This window comes from Eleutherodactylus coqui, chromosome 3 (assembly GCF_035609145.1).
Source record: "Eleutherodactylus coqui strain aEleCoq1 chromosome 3, aEleCoq1.hap1, whole genome shotgun sequence".
NCBI classification, from domain to species: domain Eukaryota; kingdom Metazoa; phylum Chordata; class Amphibia; order Anura; family Eleutherodactylidae; genus Eleutherodactylus; species Eleutherodactylus coqui.
In genome coordinates, this window is record NC_089839.1 from 134,905,803 (window position 1) to 134,926,300 (window position 20,498).

Below are 20,498 nucleotides of genomic sequence, written 5' to 3' on the forward strand. Positions count from 1 at the left end.
TGCCAATCAGAACACTTAGCTTTAGCCATGAAAAAATGTAATAAAGGGGGGGGCGTGGCCTGATGCCGTTGGAGGAAGAAGTGTAGAGCCGGGCTCCGTCTTGCAGACCCCACAAAGCAACGTTAAAAGCAGCCCCAGCACAGCGAAAAAAGGTGAAAAAGGTGTCTAACGGCTTACAGATCGCCATGCCGAAGAGAAGAGGAGGAAAGACGCCGCTACACAAGGTATCGGACTTCTTCTCGTCCCGCGGCTCAGCAACAGCACAACCTGCCGAGCAAGATGGCGCCGTCCCGCGCACGAGCTCCGGAGCCGACGGGAGAAAGCAAAAACCCCGGACATCGCTCGCAGAGGAAACTGACAGCTCAGACAGAGGGAGCGGAGGAGCGGGGAGAAGTTCACACCGGGAAGGGGTGAGTGAAGGAGTTGCAGAACTCCAAAATGCACCGATCCACTCACCTAAAATGGCGCCGACAGGCTCACAGACCCCCTCCCTGTCCCTGTCTATACCCTCCTCTCCATCCATAAGCCCGGAGAAACAGAGACCTCGTCTCTCAGCCTCACCCAAAGTCTGCAACCAGCAACTTCTCTTTGGAGAAGAACTGATAAAAAACGTCCCCTCCTCTAACCTCCCAGCATCAGAGGACTTTATAAAAAATATGATGCTAGCGCTACACGGGTCCCTGCAAAAAGATATTCAAGCCTTCTCATCTACAGTAAATAGCTCCATACAGGAGATAGAAGTCCGCACGGACCGAGTAGAAACAAAAATGGGAGAAATTACAACGTCCCATAACAAGCTAATAGATGCCCATTATACGTTGGAAGAGGAGGTGGAAAATATAAGAAATAAACTAACTGACTTAGAAGATAGGAGTAGGAGGAACAACATAAAGCTTCGAGGAGTTCCGGAAAGTGTATCTCAACCGGAATTAAAGCAATATCTTACCAGTCTGATAAAAAAGGTCCTCCCCGACTCCAATAGCCAAGAATATACGATTGATAGGATACATAGGCTTGCTAAACCAAGCTTCCTACCAGACGCCATACCCCGTGATGTTATTGCCAGACTACACTTCTATCATATAAAAGAGGAACTGATGGCAGTGGCGAGACGCATTCATACCCTGCCATCCCCATACGAAAAAATTAACCTATATGCAGATTTATCGCAATCTACGATAAAGGCTAGAAGAGCTTTTTCGCAAATAACAACAACCTTACGATTTGCCAAAATCCCATATAAGTGGGGGTTCCCGACGAAAATTCTAATACACAAAAATAATGTCATGCATGTAATTTCTTCACCAGAAGCAGGAGAAAAGCTCTTGGGAAAATGGAATATCCCGCTGCGAACAACTGAACATACGAAACCGAAAAATGGGATCAGCAGACGAGCACTACCGTCTACCCCGCCAAGAGAAATACACTCTAATTCAGAATAATTCAAGATCGCTGGACTGTCTGGGTCTACAAAATGAGTGAGTAAAAAGGGGTCTTACCCTGCAAGATGAACTCTTACCCCCACAAACATACACCAGGATTACCCTGAGTTTGTATACAACCTCAATTGTTCTACGTTACAGGTCTCACAGTTAATTCGCAACACCCACATAGGCAAGCGACTAATGATAAGAAGACCTACAATTGTTAATCTAAGTAATATTTACAATGTTTTGTTCACAACCTGCTCTGCCAAACTGAACCTCAACAGAACATCTCACACCAAAACCTTTCATGTCCATTAAAATATACTCACAAAACGCAAAGGGGTTGAATACTCCCTTTAAAAGGTCTATGATATGGAAGGATGCTATGACAAACAAAGTAGATATCTTGTGTGTACAAGAAACACACTTCACACAATCGTCTGCGGAAAAATTTAAAAATAAAAAATACCCTCAAATCTTTTCGGCTAGTGCGCAAAATAAGAAACACGCAGGAGTGGTGGTTGCATTTAGGGAAGGTATCCAATTCTCAGCAGAAAAACAAATAATTGATCAGAAAGGAAGATACATTATCCTACAAGGCACTCTCAACGAAACAATAGTTACCTTAGCGAACATATATGCTCCGAATAGCTCCCAAATATCCTTCCTAAACAAAATAATCAGAAAAATCAGGAAAATCCAAAAAGGAAAGCTAATTATTTGCGGGGATTTTAATATCATACCAGACAAGGAAATTGACTCCACAGCACAAAAAAGGACCGCAGCAGTAATACAACCCTGGTTGAACAAAGAGGGTCTATACGACACTTTCAGGTGTCTTAATTCCAACTCGAGGGAGTTTACTTTTTTCTCACCAAGGTATAAGACGTTTTCGCGTATCGACTTATTCATAACAGATAGAAAGACACTCACAGATGTCTCGGTCTCCAAGATAGAAACGACCACATGGTCAGACCATTCCCCTATATATATAGAGATCAAAATAGGTCCCCATTCCAGACAAACTAAATTATGGCGAAATGATATAAATTTGCTTAAAACACCCAAAGCTCAAGAGCAATTAAAACAAGCATTGATGGAATATTTTAGTCTGAATGAAAACCAGGGAACAGATAATTATATTATATGGAATGCACATAAAGCAGTAATCAGGGGAGTTATGATAAAGCTAAAAATACAAGAAAATAAGAATAAACAATTAAAAATAAATACCCTATTAGAAAAAATACAAGAACAAGAAAAAATAGAACAGAAAACATCCCAAAAAGCTCCCCGGTCGGATCTGATACGTCTGAGAGAGGAACTAAGAAAAGCATTGCTAGATGATTATAACAAAAATATGACTTACCTGAAGGCTAACTACTACTCTAATATCGATAAGCCCTCAAGATTAATGGCTAAACTAGCCAAAGTAAGAATAGTCAAATCAAAAATCCCCTATATAGAATGTAGCAAGGATCCCTCAGTAAAAATATCACATCCGCAACAGATTGCGGAGCGGTTTAGAGAATTTTATGCCAAACTCTATAACTTGGGAGAATGCGCCGCAACACCCCAGCCAACACCAGAAACAATAGAAAAATTCCTGGAAAAAATATCTCTTCCCTCGATAGGTAAACAAAAAGAAGAACTAAACAAACCAATATCAATAAATGAGGTAATCAAAGCAATAAATATTTCAAAAAATCACAAATCTCCGGGCCCGGACGGACTGTCCAATGAGTATTATAAGATCTTTGCAACCATTTTATCCCCGCGATTGGTCACTATATTTAACGAATCCATGTCCAAAGGCGAGATGCCGGATGAAATGCTCCAGGCCACAATAATAGCACTCCCTAAACCGGGGAAAAATCCCACCACTCCGGCAAACTTTAGACCCATATCGCTACTAAATTCGGACACAAAAATTTATTCCAAAATATTGGCTCTGAGACTACTAGAAATCCTGCCGTGTATAACACATAGCGACCAAGTGGGGTTCACAAGGGGAAGAAATGCGTCAGATGGGGCACGCAGAACCCAGAATCTGATAAATATGGTGGGCTCGAGTCGGACGCCTTCTCTCTTCCTTTCCCTGGACGCGGAGAAGGCGTTCGATAGAGTCCACTGGGGATTCGCATTTGCGGTCCTAAGAAAATTTGGAATGGGAGGTAACTATCTGAACGCAGTTCAAGCCCTATATACAAAACCCTCCGCAAAGGTGTTGGTGGATGGAACGCTATCCTCCTCCTTTTGCATAACAAATGGTACCCGACAGGGTTGCCCTTTGTCTCCGTTATTATTCGTAATGTTCATTGAACCACTGGCGGAATCAATTAGGTTAAATGCAGAAATTAGGGGAATAGCATCAAATGCAAGACAACACAAAATCGGATTGTTCGCTGATGACATCCTCTTGTCCTTAACTGATCCTCTAAACTCCCTAAGAATGGTCCAGCAATGTATATCCCAATTCAGCAAGGTATCTTATTACAAGCTGAATTCGGACAAATCATTAATTCTAAGTTTCAATATAGAAAAAAAACTAGAAAAAGATATCCAAAGAGAATTCCCATTTAGATGGTGCACAGAGATTCCATATTTAGGGATCAAACTATGCCAGTCTGAAGGAAAAATTATATCTTCTAACCTAGACCCACTACTAAACATTCTCGAGAAAGAACTTGAAGAGCTGAAAAGAAAGGAATTTTCATGGATCGGTAGAATAATTTTGTACAAGATGCTAATCTTGCCGAAGATTCTTTATATTTTCCGCACATTAGCTTACCCTATTCCGAAAAGTACAATAGCAAATTTCCAAAAACAACTATCAGCATTTGTCTGGAGTGGGAAAAGACCTAGAATAGCAGCAACAATACTACATCTACGCAAAAAACAAGGAGGATTGGGAGTCCCGAACTTACTAACCTATTACCAATCGATTATTATAGAGCAATCCGCCACCTGGCTGAAAGAATCCCAAACTCCTGCATGGAGCAACATAGAAAAAGATCAAAACCACAATAGATCCTTGGGACTGCTCATTAGAGCTTCCATTATGAAATCCCTGTATCCTAAAACAGTTCCGCCATTAAAAATACAGCAACTTCCTCCGATGATGGAAATGACCATACAATGCTGGAGAAATTTGGCATATAAGTTCAAAAATGAGCATCGTATTACATCTCTATTCATTCCCATAGAAATCCTCTCATACTTTATTCAAGATGTAAATATAAAGGAGTGGAAAAAGAGAGGGATTGAATCCATAACAGATCTAAAAGAAAATAATAAAATCCTCGCATTCCAATCAATTCAAGAAAAATATAACCTACCAAACTCGGAGCTGTACTCATATATGAGGATGGTGTCTTTCCTGAACAGATCCCACCTGGAGAAGTGTGCTATTCCTCTACAAGTGGAAGCTACACTGCAAAAATGTGAGTCCTCACAAAGCTCATTAACCAGAACGATATACGATAACATAACGGGAAACATGAACAATGTAAAAAAAATGCACCTAATTAATTGGGAAAAAGATCTGGGGGAAAGCTACTCCCCACTACAGTGGTTGAACGCCTTCATGTGGGCAAACAAAGCCACTCTTTCAGCAAATTTAATTCAGACACACCAAAAAATGATTACAAGATGGTATTATACGCCGTTGAAACTAGCAAAATGCTTTGACGACGTAAAAAACGAGTGCTGGAGGAAATGCGGAGGTGAAGGGTCCCTCCTCCACCTATTTTGGGACTGCCCAAAGATACAAATATACTGGAGGGAAGTTTTCAACTTTATACAAGCAACTATAGAAGAAGAGTTGACTTTTACCCCAAAACTAGCTCTCCTACTCCTGGACTGTGACATTATCCCAAAAAATAAGAGGAAATGGACTTGTCACTTTCTACTTGCGGCAAAAAATGTTATTGCAAGGAATTGGAGATCGGAACATCCTCCAAAAATCAAAGAATTGACGGACATGATGACAGATCACTATTGCTATGAAAAAATGCATGCAAAGAAAAACGACTGCATACATAAATTCGATGATGTTTGGAAGTTTTGGCAAGAACGCAGGATGTGAAATGTTTTAAGTTATGTTTAAAGTAAAAAACTATAACATTTTAACAAGTTAAAAAATTTACTAAATCTAACACTTTCTCACTACTGAAACTTATCTGCTGGATGTGATGGGTGCGCGACGGCTTATTTGGATGGCACTACATGTCTGACAAGACATAAGCAAGAGCTAAATTATTAAAAATACAACACTGTATAAACACACAGAATGGCTAATTAAAGTAGTTGTTGGTGTTGTTCGCATGTTGTGCCGTCGTGGTGCATCACAAACAGAAAAATTTGATGAATAATTTATGCATAACTAACATGTGTGAAAGTATAACAATTTGTATCATACGAAAATGTTCAATAAAAAGTATTTGGTTAAAAAAATGTAATAAACACTCTTAACAGAAATTACTCCAGAATGAAGTTGCTTCTTACGTGTTGATTGTTGTTCGGCAAGATGCGATTAATTAACTGACTTCAATTTTGTTCTGTGCATTCTGAGCAGTTTTTCCCCCTTTTTTCATTGTATATTTGCTGCTAGGATTGTGATTATGTTTACATGATATGAAAGCTAGTACCTCTAGGCCATTGTAAGCCATTTGTAGTCTATAGTCTGCCACAATATTGTCCCGGATCTTACTGTGGTTCTACTAGACTTGACTTCAGTCATGCCATGCAAGTGCATTATGAGCGTCTTAAAGCAGCCTTATCAAAGCTATAGAAACATGTCGGCAGAAACTTGTCTCAGACATCAAACATGCATACAGCGTACTGAGCGCAGAGTCTGTAAATATTTTGAATCATCCGTTCATTGCCACATTTTCCATAAATTTGAGAAACTTAGAAATCTGTTTAGTCTTTATATATATTCTATACTGTTATTAAAATTCCTTGAAGCTCACAAATTGCTGCATTTAATTATCCAATATGCTGGATGTGGGGGTCAGTATGTAAAGTCTTTCATGTTGTTGCAAAGTAAGATAACGTATATTATCTCCACATTCCCAAAGGACTAATGCAAAGACTAAAAATATGTTTGGAACTCCTTTCAGCCATTGCCAATAAATTACTACTACTTCTTTTGTGTGTTTGTGCTGGAGCAGGATGAAGACATGCTGGCAGGGGGTGAGGAGGCTTCAAGAGAAATGGAACATTCACTTGCAACACTGGAAGAGCTGCGCTCCCAGAACAGTATCCTTTTCTTGCACACTTTCAGGTTCATTATGTAAGGTTCTTCGCACTGCTGTACATCAATGGCACTCAATCCTACTGAGCGGCATATAGAAAACTAGTTTTTTAATAATAGTTTACAGATTAAATTACCATAAAAAGTTGGCTACATGTAAAATTCTGCTGTTTGCCTTGGAAACAGATTGCGGTTTAGCTGAACTGTCATAGGAGTTCTCACAAGGTGCTGAATTTTAGTAACAGGAGGATATGAGAATTAAGCTTGAGATACACATTGAGAAGAAAAGCAATAATGCTCAAAACCCATAAAAAATATTACTCTATGCAAAGCTACTCAATTATTTTTATGGTAAGTTTAACAATGGAATCATGTAAATTGTTTAACCTCTTAAGACCAGGATGTTGTTTTCTAACGGACCAGACATTTTTTAGGGATTTTACCCATGTGGTGGTTTTACTGCCATATTTTTTTTTCTTTCACTACCAAAATTATTTTTCTTGCGTTTTTCTTCCCATGACACACAGAGCTGTTTTTTTAGATCTTTTTTCACTCACTTTTTTCCCCTCGTTTTTTAGTTTTTTTTACGGGTTCAAAAGCTAAAACAATGATTTTTTTTTTCATTTATAGTTTTGGATCACAGGGTGCATGTGTCGACGGTTTTGGTTGCCGTCGGCAGTGAGTCATTTTCTTTTTTATGTCTTAATTTTTTTTTTATTCTGTAGTTTTCTTTGCTTATTTTTGTAACTATTTTTTTAACCATCAATATCCCCATGACATCATATAAGACCTCTGGGGGTGATTCACATTGTTTTCTTTTTTTTTTTTATTTCAGACTTTTCAACTGTAGGCATGTATAGGTTACAGTTACAGAGAAAAACATCCCCTTTTAGTGACATTAGTCACTAACAGAGCTGTTCAGGGTCTCGTAGAACCCTGCAGCTCTCCTCTCACAGTCATGTGATCACCCAGTCGCATAGTAGAAGAAACACTTCCACTTTTTAGTACATACTGTTTCTCCCTTCTCCTTGGTTCCCCCTGTATCTGACAGCCAAGAAGCCGACCTGCTGCTGCTTGATTGCAGGAGCAGAGGCTTTAATTCTGCTCCAAACGTCTGCTATTAGCTGGGATTAAAACCCAAGACCAAGCGCCATAAATTTACAGCGTTTGGTCCTTAAGGGGTTAAAGCAACTTTGTGGTCACAGGTTAACCAAAAGATAGGCACAAATGCTGAACAAATGCAAAAACGCTCTACTGTATTGCTATTGTTTCACTGAGAAGGTACCCCAAAATAATGAATTGAATTATCTGTTCTGTTATTAAAATATAACTTTTATTATAAGATTTTCATTAAAATAAGCTATGACACACCGCCAGATAGCCCAGCACACATTGGAAGACTAGACGAACAAAAACATACACAACACCCAGAGAACATACAAGAAAAGGGGATGGGTATATCACCTTATCGAGGTGAACCACTATACCGATTTTTTCCGTTACTGTTTCCTTAATAGGTTAGAGATAAGAAACAGTTATATTCCTTTTATTCAGTGGTAATACCGGTATAAATTCTATTTTGTTCAAAGGCTAAGAATGAACAAATAATATTTTTATCCAAATAATATTTTTATCGATGCGTTTCTTCGGCCCTGATGTAATGAATGAGCCTATTCATCAGGATCAAATAGCCTCTGTCTTTTATTATCAAACGCCCCAAAAGAAAGATGGTTCACAGGGCTTGTAGCACTTATATGTAATTAGTCCATAATTGATTATATTGCCCTCCTAGAGGTATAGGTGGTCAACACCCCGACTGATGATACCACTGATTTATACAAAATTTAACTTGGTGGTATATTTGCTTAGGTACAAGGTTGCCTGAAGTGTTACTGATACTTGTAAGGATGTAGTTATAAGGGTATAGGGGTATAAATCAATTATGCATAAATGCCCCCTCTCCTTGCGATTAAAGCCGATATTGGCACTTGCACAGGATGTGTTGGTGATGTGGTATCTGATGCTTAAATGCACATCTCCAACATATTAGTGCCCAAAGGCTAGAAATCGTACTGTTTAATATAGCAGTGTATTGCTATGAGAACACAAAAAGGGATCCTCACATAGGGCTTGGAATAACTAAAATAGACAAACTATATTACAAAACAGAATAGTTAAAAACATGTAGTAAGAAAAAAAGAGTATCTGGATATACAGGAACAAGACTTGAGCAATGGAATAAAAATTCATCCATGATATAAATAGGATAACAATATATACAATAGTGGATCTACTAAGTCATATATAATACAAGCTAGACAAAGCAAGGCAATAAAATAAGACTGTCGGATCACGCAAAATATAAATACAAAGTTGTTACAACATGCCAATCAAGACCTGTATCCTGAGCCTAACGTTTCACATCTGCTTTCTCACGGGGGACACCTTTTGTGGTCACAGAGCAAATTCTGTCGCAGGACTAGAGATATATTACCTGCTGTCATTCTTCCCTGCAGTTGTCCTTCTGATCCGCTGGTTCAATGCCATGTTTTCACCCATCCAAGTGCATTTCGAAAGTGTAGGGCAGCCCGCCTTTTCTAATAGTATGAGTGAAGCTAACGGTGCTGTAAACCTGCATCATGCTCTACACGAACTTATGGCAATGGTACCCTATATAAGCTTTATTTGGGTGCAAATATAATACTAAGCAGCTACTCCTCCAATATATCATGGGTGTGTGAGTGGTTGTTCATCAGTATTTTGCACCTGCTACCTCACCCATATAGCATTTTCCTCCTGTCTGCATGCCGCTGGGAACTGGTCTGTGTACTCGCCCTTGTACCCTTACATCAGTAAGCATGGCCATTTTTCAGTGTTGTGTTTCACCCATCCAAGATGGTAGCCTCAATTTTCTAGCTACTTAATAGACACAGTGAACTGTTCTCTGATTACCAGCGCTGATCACCTGAGCAATGTGCCCAGCCATAGAGCAGGTATAGTGCATTGGTAGTCTAACACTACAAAATGCAGTGTGAGAATTAGGTAGTCTGAAGATTGCATCAGCCATCTTGGAAGACCAAAAAATGGGACCAAAAACTGGTGGATTTGAGGAACATCAGGGCAGTAGACCAACCAGAACTAAAACCTCTGGGCCCAGGACAAGAGTTTGTCCTGGAACCAAAGGGTTGCTTTAACAATATTGATTTGATTCTATTTAACTGTTTCTCAGTATTTTACAGTTTTTACAAAAAATAGATGTTACAGGGAAACATCTCACTTCTTTGAGAAGATTATCCTTTATCTGGTTTAGATTTATCAAAGACAGATTTTCAATTCCCTAATCCTTGGTAGACTGAAGAAAGCTATTAAAAACATGGACGTAAAGGGCATGTTTCGCGAAAGATTTCCTGAAAATGTGGGATAAATCAGCAATAAGATAAAGACTGTCTAATAAGAGGGGGCCATTAAATGCTTTTTTTCCCTCCTGCTATGTAGGCTCCCAGGTTGGTCAATATGATATTAGAGTGTACCAGATTTTGACATAGATTCTTGTACATGCAATTGCCACACTTCCTGAAATCCAATTACACAAAATTTCAAGATTCCACCTACTCCCTTTGAAACACTGTTTACTAATGGATCGCCCCCACCTAGATGCCTGTCAAACATTTACCAAGAAATTCTGTGGAATGCCCTTGATTGGGACCCCATCTATATAAAGATGTGGGAACGTGACCTTGGATGCTCAATTAAACCCAGGGAGTGGGAGAGGACCTTCTTACTGTCTCACAAGCTGCCCTTGGCCTATAGAGCACAAGAAAAGAATTACAAAATAATAACAAGGTGGTACAGATGTCCAGCTATGTTGCACCACATTTTCCTCATGGTCTCTCCAGATTGCTGAAGATGTGGTAAAGAACTAGGAACCATGCTGCATATTTGGTGGAAATGTCCTAGCATTGTTCCCCTTTTGGGTTATGGTGTTCTCCATTTACAAGGAAATTATGAAAAGTCAGATTACTCCCAACCCACAGATAGCGCTCCTGTCTATGCTACCTGGTGCAGTGTCGGCTATCAAAAAAGACCTGCTACATTTCTATTGGAAAACGCAAAGGGTCTGACAACAGTGCAGTGGATGCAGGAGGTTAATGAGCTGATTGCTATGGAGGAGTTGGTGGCAGAGGAGAAAGATAGTCGGGATAAGTTTATATGTATTTGGAGTCCCTGGATGCGCTTCCAGAAATCTCTGGAATGTAGGAGACTGATTGGAAACTCGCAGACAGCAGTATAGGAAGGATCTTTCTTTGACTTTTTATATGTCAAACGAGAATAATAACTCTGCATGGGTATAGACTAGAGATGAGCGAACGTACTCGTCCGAGCTTGATGCTCGGGCGAATATTAGGGTGTTCGGGATGCTCGTTACTCGTAACGAGTACCACGCGATGTTCGGGTTACTTTCACTTTCATCTCTGAGACGTTAGCGCGCTTTTCTGGCCAATTGAAAGACAGGGAAGGCATTACAACTTCCCCCTGTGATGTTCCAGCCCTATACCACCCCCCTGCTGTGAGTGGCTGGGGAGATCAGGTGTCACCCGAGTATAAAAGTCGGCCCCTCCCGCGGCTCGCCTCAGATGCGTTGTGAGTCACTTGTGACAGAGATCAGGGACAGTGGTATCGTGTTGGAGCTGCTGTAGGGAGAGCGTTAGGAGTTAGTGTAGGCTTCAAGAACCCCAACGGTCCTTCTTAGGCCACATCTAACAGTGTGCAGTACTGTGGAGGCTGCCTTTTGCAGTGGTGCACATTTTTTTTTTTTCCAAATCGGCCGTGCAGAGCATTCCGCCCTGCAGTAATACTACAGGGACAGAAGTGGTGGTTAGGCAGGGAGAGTGTTAGGAGTTAGTGTAGGCTTCAAGAACCCCAACGGTCCTTCTTAGGGCCACATCTAACCGTGTGCAGTACTGTGGAGGCTGCTGTTAGCAGTGTTGCACTTTTTTTTTTTTCCAAATCGGCCGTGCAGAGCATTGCGCCCTGCAGTAATACTACAGGGACAGAATTGTGTAGGCAGGGCCAGAAGACATATTTTATTGATTGAATATAGGCAGTGGGCCTTTCCTTTAAAAAAAAAAGGGCAAAAATTCTATTTGGCCTGCCTCTGACAGTCCTCAGCGTTCTGGGTAAGTGTGTGCTGGGTGGTGAACGTAAAAAAAATCATACGCAGCAAGCTAAGTTTAACAGCAGGCTTGCGCCAATTTATTTCCTGGCTGGGAAATCACCGCTCTGCTGCAGTTAATAACAGTGCAACACTGCAGTTCTGTGACACACAGCAGGGCCACACAACACATTTATTAATTGATTGAATATAGTCAGTGGGCCTTTCCTTTAAAAAAAAAGGGCAAAAATTCTATTTGGCCTGCAGGCTTGCGCCAATGTATTTCCTGGCTGGGAAATCACCGCTCTGCTGCAGTTAATAACAGTGCAACACTGCAGTTCTGTGACACACAGCAGGGCCACACAACACATTTATTAATTGATTGAATATAGTCAGTGGGCCTTTCCTTTAAAAAAAAAAGGGCAAAAATTCTATTTGGCCTGCAGGCTTGCGCCAATTTATTTCCTGGCTGGGAAATCACCGCTCTGCTCCTGTTAATAACAGTGCAACACTGCAGTTCTGTGACACACAGCAGGGCCACACAACACATTTATTAATTGATTGAATATAGGCAGTGGGCCTTTCCTTTAAAAAAAAAAGGGCAAAAATTCTATTTGGCCTGCAGGCTTGCGCCAATTTATTTCCTGGCTGGGAAATCACCGCTCTGCTGCAGTTAATAACAGTGCAACACTGCAGTTCTGTGACACACTGCAGGGCCACAACACATTTATTATTGATTGAATATAGGCAGTGGGCCTTTCCTTTAAAAAAAAAGGGCAACTATTCTATTTAGCCTGCCTCTGACAGTCCTCAGCGTTCTGGGTACGTGTGTGCTGGGTGGAGAACTTAAACAAAAATCATACGCAGCCAGCTAAGTTTAACAGCAGGCTTGCGCCAATTTATTTCCTGGCTGGGAAATCACCGCTCTGCTGCAGTTAATAACAGTGCAACACTGCAGTTCTGTGACACACAGCAGGGCCACACAACACATTTATTAATTGATTGAATATAGTCAGTGGGCCTTTCCTTTAAAAAAAAAGGCCAAAAATGCTATTTGGCCTGCAGGCTTGCGCCAATTTATTTCCTGGCTGGGAAATCACCGCTCTGCTGCAGTTAATAACAGTGCAACACTGCAGTTCTCTGACACACTGCAGGGCCACAACACATTTATTATTGATTGAATATAGGCAGTGGGCCTTTCCTTTAAAAAAAAAGGGCAACTATTCTATTTGGCCTGCCTCTGACAGTCCTCAGCGTTCTGGGTACGTGTGTGCTGGGTGGAGAACTTAAACAAAAATCATACGTAGCCAGCTAAGTTTAACAGCAGGCTTGCGCCAATTTATTTCCTGGCTGGGAAATCAAATCACTGGTAATACAGCATGCTGAGGGGTAGGGGTAGGCCTAGAGGACGTGGACGCGGCCGAGGACGCGGAGGTCCAAGTCAGGGTGTGGGCACAGGCCGAACTCCTGATCCAGGTGTATCGCAGCCGACTGCTGCGCGATTAGGAGAGAGGCACGTTTCTGGCGTCCCCACATTCATCGCACAATTAATGGGTCCACGCGGGAGACCTTTATTAGAAAATGAGCAGTGTGAGCAGGTCCTGTCGTGGATGGCAGAAAGTGCTTTGAGCAACCTATCGTCCACCCACAGTTCTGCGCCGTCCAGTGCTGCAAATCCGAATCCTCTGGCTGCTGCTTCTCCTTCCTCCCAGCCTCCTCACTCCACTACAATGACACATGCTCAGGAGCGGGAAGACTCCCAGGAACTGTTCTCGGGCCCCTGCTCAGATTGGGCAGCAGTGGTTCCTCTCCCACCAGAGGAGTTTATCGTCACTGATGCCCAACCATTGGAAAGTTCCCGGGGTCCGGGGGATGAGGCTGGGGACTTCCGGCAACTGTCTCAAGACCTTTCAGTGGGTGAGGAGGACGATGACGATGAGACACAGTTGTCTATCGGTGAGGTAGTAGTAAGGGCAGTAAGTCCGAGGGAGGAGCGCACAGAGGATTCTGAGGAAGAGCAGCAGGATGATGAGGTGACTGACCCCACCTGGTTTGCAACGCCTACTCAGGACAGGTCTTCAGAGGGGGAGGCAAGGGCAGCAGCAGGGCAGGTTGCAAGAGGCAGTGCGGTGTCCAGGGGTAGAGGCAGGGCCAGACCGAATAATCCACCAACTGTTTCCCAAAGCGCACCCTCGCGCCATGCCACCCTGCAGAGACCAAGGTGCTCTAAGGTCTGGCAGTTTTTCACAGAGACGCCTGACGACTGACGAACAGTGGTGTGCAACCTTTGTCGCACCAAGATCAGCCGGGGAGCCACCACCAACAGCCTCACCACCACCAGCATGCGCAGACATATGATGGCCAAGCACCCCACAAGGTGGGACAAAGGCCGTTCACTGCCTCCGGTTTGCACCGCTGCCTCTCCCCCTGTGCCCCAACCTGCCACTGAGATCCAACCCCCCTCTGAGGACACAGGCACTACCGTCTCCTGGCCTGCACCCACACCCTCACCTCCGCTGTCCTCGGCTCCATCCACCAATGTCTCGCACCGTCCAGCCGTCGCTAGCGCAAGTCTTTGAGCGCAAGCGCAAGTACGCCGCCACGCACCCGCACGCTCAAGCGTTAACCGTCCACATAGCCAAATTTATCAGCCTTGAGATGCTGCCGTATAGGGTTGTGGAAACGGAGTCCTTCAAAAGTATGATGGCGGCGGCGGCCCCGCGCTACTCAGTTCCCAGTCGCCACTACTTTTCCCGATGTGCCATCCCAGCCCTGCATGACCACGTCTCCCGCAACATTGTACGCGCCCTCACCAACGCGGTTACTGCCAAGGTCCACTTAACAATGGACACGTGGACAAGCACAGGCGGGCAGGGCCACTACATCTCCCTGACGGCACATTGGGTGAATTTAGTGGAGGCTGGGACAGAGTCAGAGCCTGGGACCGCTCACGTCCTACCCACCCCCAGAATTGCGGGCCCCAGCTCGGTGGTGGTATCTTCGGTGGTGTATGCTTCCTCCACTAAAGCACCCTCCTCCTCCTCCTCCTCCGCAACCTCTGTCTCGCAATCTAGATGTGTCAGCAGCAGCAGGACGTCGCCAGCAGTCGGTGTCGCGCGGCGTGGCAGCACAGCGGTGGGCAAGCGTCAGCAGGCCGTGCTGAAACTACTCAGCTTAGGAGATAAGAGGCACACGGCCCACGAACTGCTGCGGGGTCTAACAGAGCAGACCGACCGTTGGCTTGCGCCGCTGAGCCTCCAACCGAGCATGGTCGTGTGTGATAACGGCCGTAACCTGGTGGCGGCTCTGCAGCTCGGCAGCCTCACGCACGTGCCATGCCTGGCCCATGTCTTTAATTTGGTGGTTCAGCGCTTTCTGAAAAGCTACCCACGCTTGTCAGACCTGCTCGTAAAGGTGCGCCGGCTCTGCGCACATTTCCGCAAGTCCCACACGGACGCTGCCACCCTGCGCACCCTGCAACATCGGTTTAATCTGCCAGTGCACCGACTGCTGTGCGACGTGCCCACACGGTGGAACTCTACGCTCCACATGTTGGCCAGGCTCTATGAGCAGCGTAGAGCTATAGTGGAATACCAACTCCAACATGGGCGGCGCAGTGGGAGTCAGCCTCCTCAATTATTTTCAGAAGAGTGGGCCTGGTTGGCAGACATCTGCCAGGTCCTTGGAAAGTTTGAGGAGTCTACCCAGGTGGTGAACGGCGATGCTGCAATCATTAGCGTCACCATTCCTCTGCTATGCCTCTTGGGAAGTTCCCTGCAAAGCATAAAGGCAGATGCTTTGCGCTCGGAAACGGAGGCGGGGGAAGACAGTATGTCGCTGGATAGTCAGAGCACCCTCCTGTCTATATCTCAGCGCGTTGAGGAGGAGGAGCATGAGGAGGATGAGGAGGAGGGGGAAGAGACAGCTTGGCCCACTGCTGACGGTACCCATGCTGCTTGCCTGTCATCCTTTCAGCGTGTATGGCCTGAGGAGGAGGAGGAGAAGGATCCTGAAAGTGATCTTCCTAGTGAAGACAGCCATGTGTTGCGTACAGGTACCCTGGCACACATGGCTGACTTCATGTTAGGATGCCTTTCTCGTGACCCTCGCGTTGCACGCATTCTGGCCACTACGGATTACTGGGTGTACACACTGCTCGACCCACGGTATAAGGAGAACCTTTCCACTCTCATTCCCGAAGAGGAAAGGGGTTCGAGAGTGTTGCTATACCACAGGACCCTGGCGGACAAGCTGATGGTAAAATTCCCATCCGACAGCGCTAGTGGCAGAAGGCGCAGTTCCGAGGGCCAGGTAGCAGGGGAGGTGTGGAGATCGAGCAGCATGTACAGCACAGGCAGTGCAACACTCTTTAAGGCCCTGGACAGCTTTATGGCTCCCCACCAAGACTGTGTCACCGCTCCCCAGTCAAGGCTGAGTCGGCGGGAGCACTGTAAAAGGATGGTAAGGGAGTACGTAGCCGATCACACGACCGTCCTCCGTGACGCCTCTGCCACCTACAACTACTGGGTGTCGAAGCAGGACACGTCGCCTGAACTCGCGCTGTATGCCCTGGAGGTGCTTGCTTGTCCTGCGGCTAGCGTCTTGTCAGAGAGGGTGTTTAGTGCGGCTGGGGGAATCATCACAGATAAGCGTACACGCCTGTCAACCGACAGTGCCGACAGGCTTACACTCATCAAGATGAACAAAGCCTGGATTTCCCCAGACTTCTCTTCTCCACCAGCGGACAGCAGCGATACCTAAGCAATACGTAGGCTGCACCCGCGGATGGAAGCATCGTTCTCTATCACCATCCAAAACGGGGACATTTCTGCTTCATCAATCTGTGTATAATATTCCTCCTTCTCCTCCTGCTCCTCCTCCTGAAACCTCACGTAATCACGCCGAACGGGCAATTTTTCTTAGGGCCACAAGGCTCACTCATATAATTTTTCTAAACAATTTTTATACGTTTCAATGCTCTTAAAAGCGTTGAAACTTTAACTTGAACCAATTTTTCGTTAAACTGGGCTGCCTCCAGGCCTAGTTACCACTTAAGCCACATTAACCGAAGCGATTAATGGGTTTCACCTGCCATCTTGGTTGGGCATGGCCAATTTTTTCTGAGGTACATTAGTACTGTTGGTACACCAATTTTTTTGGGCCCTCACCTACAGTGTAATCATAGTAATTTCTATGTTCTTCGCCTGCACTCATGGTACAGAAAGGTGTGTGGGGTTGGCCTACACTTTAGCTACATAAATGTAAATGGGGCCTTGTCTATACTGCAGCTACTGAAATGTGAAAGAGACTGTTATCTCCCTAAACTGCTGCAATGGGAATGTTACTGGGGCCTGTCTTGAGTGCTACTATTACTGAAATGGAACTAAGACTGCGCTCCCCCTATACTGCTGCTAGTGATATGTTAGTGGGGCCTGTCCCTAATGCTACCGCTGAAATGTTAATAATTCTGGGCTCTGCCTATACCGCTGCTAATGGTATGTCACTGAGGTGTGGAAACAGAGGCTTCACAAAGACATGATGGCGGCGAGGCCATTTCCCACCAACGCTGTTACTGTTAAGGTGCATATAACCACGGACACGTGTAGAGGACACATAGTGCCTCCAAAACATCCCCCTCCTCCTCCAACAATGAAAACATTCTTGGCAAATACCTTTGCATTGGTCCGTCTGGTGGCAGTCCAAGAATTTCACCTTTAACGACACAACAAGAGAGCACCACCACCATCCCCCCGCCACGGCCCACTTAATCCTGGCCACATTCCGAAAACCAACTACATAAAACCGCGCTACCAGGTCCGCAGTCACCACCACATTACCACCAACGAGGTTACTGTTAAGGTACATATTACCAGTCTGACTGGGGCATGCAGTGTAGGCCGAAGCCCACCTGTATTGTATCTGACGTTAGCTCTGCTGAGTAGGGCACTGCAATGGGATATATGTATGTACCGCCGGTGGGTTCCAGGGAGCCACCCATGCTGTGGGTCCACACGGAGTTGTAACTGCATCTGTCCACTTGTAAAGAACCCCAGTCAGACTGGGGCATGCAGTGTGGGCCGAAGCCCACCTGTATTAAGCACGACATTACCTCAGCTGTGATGGGCAATGCAATGGGATATTTATATGTACCACCGGTGGGTTCCAGGGAGCCACCCATGCTGTAGGTGCACACGGAGTTTAACTTACATCTGTCCACTTGTAAAGAACCCCAGTCAGACTGGGGCATGCAGTGTGGGCCGAAGCCCACCTGCATTAACCACGACATTACCTCAGCTGTGATGGGCAATGCAATGGGATTTATTTATGTACCGCCGGTGGTTTCCTGGCACCCACCCATGCTGTGGGTCCACAGGGAGTTGTTACTACATCTGTCCACTTGTAAAGAACCCCAGTCTGACTGGGGCAAGCAGTGTGGGCCGAAGCCCACCTGCATTAACCACGACATTACCTCAGCTGTGATGGGCAATGCAATGGGATTTATTTATGTACCGCGGGTGGCTTCCTGGCACCCACCCATGCTGTGGGTCCACAGGGAGTTGTTACTACATCTGTCCACTTGTAAAGAACCCCAGTCTGACTGGGGCATGCAGTGTGGGCCGAAGCCCACCTGCATTAACCACGACATTACCTCAGCTGTGATGGGCAATGCAATGGGATTTATTTATGTACTGCCGGTGGCTTACTGGCACCCACCCATGCTGTGGGTCCACAGGGAGTTGTTACTACATCTGTCCACTTGTAAAGAACCCCAGTCTGACTGGGGCATGCAGTGTGGGCCGAAGCCCACCTGCATTAACCACGACATTACCTCAGCTGTGATGGGCAATGCAATGGGATTTATTTATGTACCGCCGGTGGCTTCCTGGCACCCACCCATGCTGTGGGTCCACAGGGAGTTGTTACTACATCTGTCCACTTGTAAAGAACCCCAGTCTGACTGGGGCATGCAGTGTGGGCCGAAGCCCACCTGCATTAACCACGACATTACCTCAGCTGTGATGGGCAATGCAATGGGATTTATTTATGTACCGCTGGTGGCTTCCTGGCACCCACCCATGCTGTGGGTCCACAGGGAGTTGTTACTACATCTGTCCACTTGTAAAGAACCGCAGTCTGACTGGGGCATGCAGTGTGGGCCGAAGCCCACCTGCATTAACCACGACATTACCTCAGCTGTGATGGGCAATGCAATGGGATTTATTTATGTACCGCCGGTGGCTTCCTGGCACCCACCCATGCTGTGGGTCCACAGGGAGTTGTTACTACATCTGTCCACTTGTAAAGAACCCCAGTCTGACTGGGGCATGCAGTGTGGGCCGAAGCCCACCTGCATTAACCACGACATTACCTCAGCTGTGATGGGCAATGCAATGGGATTTATTTATGTACCACCGGTGGGTTCCAGGGAGCCACCCATGCTGTAGGTGCACACGGAGTTGAACCTACATCTGTCCTCTTGTAAAGAACCCCAGTCAGACTGGGGCATGCAGTGTGGGCCGAAGCCCACCTGTATTAAGCACGACATTACCTCAGCTGTGATGGGCAATGCAATGGGATTTATTTATGTACCACCGGTGGGTTCCAGGGAGCCACCCATGCTGTAGGTGCACACGGAGTTGAACCTACATCTGTCCACTTGTAAAGAACCCCAGTCAGACTGGGGCATGCAGTGTGGGCCGAAGCCCACCTGTATTAAGCACGACATTACCTCAGCTGTGATGGGCAATGCAATGTGATATTTTTATGTACCGCCGGTGGGTTCCAGGGAGCCACCCATGCTGTGGGTGCACACGGAATTCCCATTGCGGAGTTGGACCTGGCTGTGACTATTTATAAAAAACCGCGGTCTGACTGGGGCATGCAGACACCTTGACAGAATGAATAGTGTGTGGCACATAGGTTCCCCATTGCTATGCCCATGTGTGCAGCTCCAGATGGAGGTGGCACAGGATTGGATTTCTCATTGCTTCTGTACAGCATTGTGGACTATCGGCCTGCCCCTTTTATGGGGGGGTCGCTGCCTAGCCATGCCAACTCTCTGCAGTGTGTGCCAGCTTTTCCTCTGGCAGACGCACTTATAAATAGACATGAGGGTGGCGTGGCATGAGGGCAGCTGAAGGCTGGGCAGGGACAATTTGGTGTTCGCTGTGGACACTGTCGTGCGGGGGGGGGGGGGGGCAGCATGTAACCCAGGAGAAGTGGCAGCGGAGTGTCATGCAGGCAGTGATTGTGCTTTGTTCGAGGTTGTGTGGTGCTTAGCTAAGGTATGCCATGCTAATGAGGGCTTTTCAGAAGTAAAAGTTGTTGGGAGGGGGGGGGCCCCACTCTTGCCGGTATTGTGGCTTAATAGTCGGACCTGTGAACTTGAGATGCAGCCCAACATGTAGCCCCTCGCCTGCCCTATCCGTTGCTGTGTTGTTCCCATCACTTTCTTGAATTGCCCAGATTTTCACACATGAAAACCTTAGCGAGCATTGGCGAAATACAAAAATGCTCGGGTCGCCCATTGACTTCAATGGGGTTCGTTACTCGAAACGAACCCTCGAGCATCGCGATAATTTCGGCCCGAGTAACGAGCACCCGAGCATTTTGGTGCTCGCTCATCTCTAGTATAGACACATTTTTTCTTCCATATATCATT

General features: G+C 45.4%; 1 protein-coding gene across 1 annotated transcript in view; it reads left to right on the plus strand.

The window, feature by feature from the left end:
- Positions 1 to 20,498, plus strand: part of SMYD3 (SET and MYND domain containing 3) — a 649,557-nt gene that overhangs the window by 500,257 nt on the left and 128,802 nt on the right. The window contains exon 9 of the mRNA XM_066596110.1: positions 6,602 to 6,689. Within this exon, the coding sequence (XP_066452207.1) occupies positions 6,602 to 6,689 (88 nt within the window). The remainder of the gene's footprint in view (positions 1 to 6,601; positions 6,690 to 20,498) is intronic.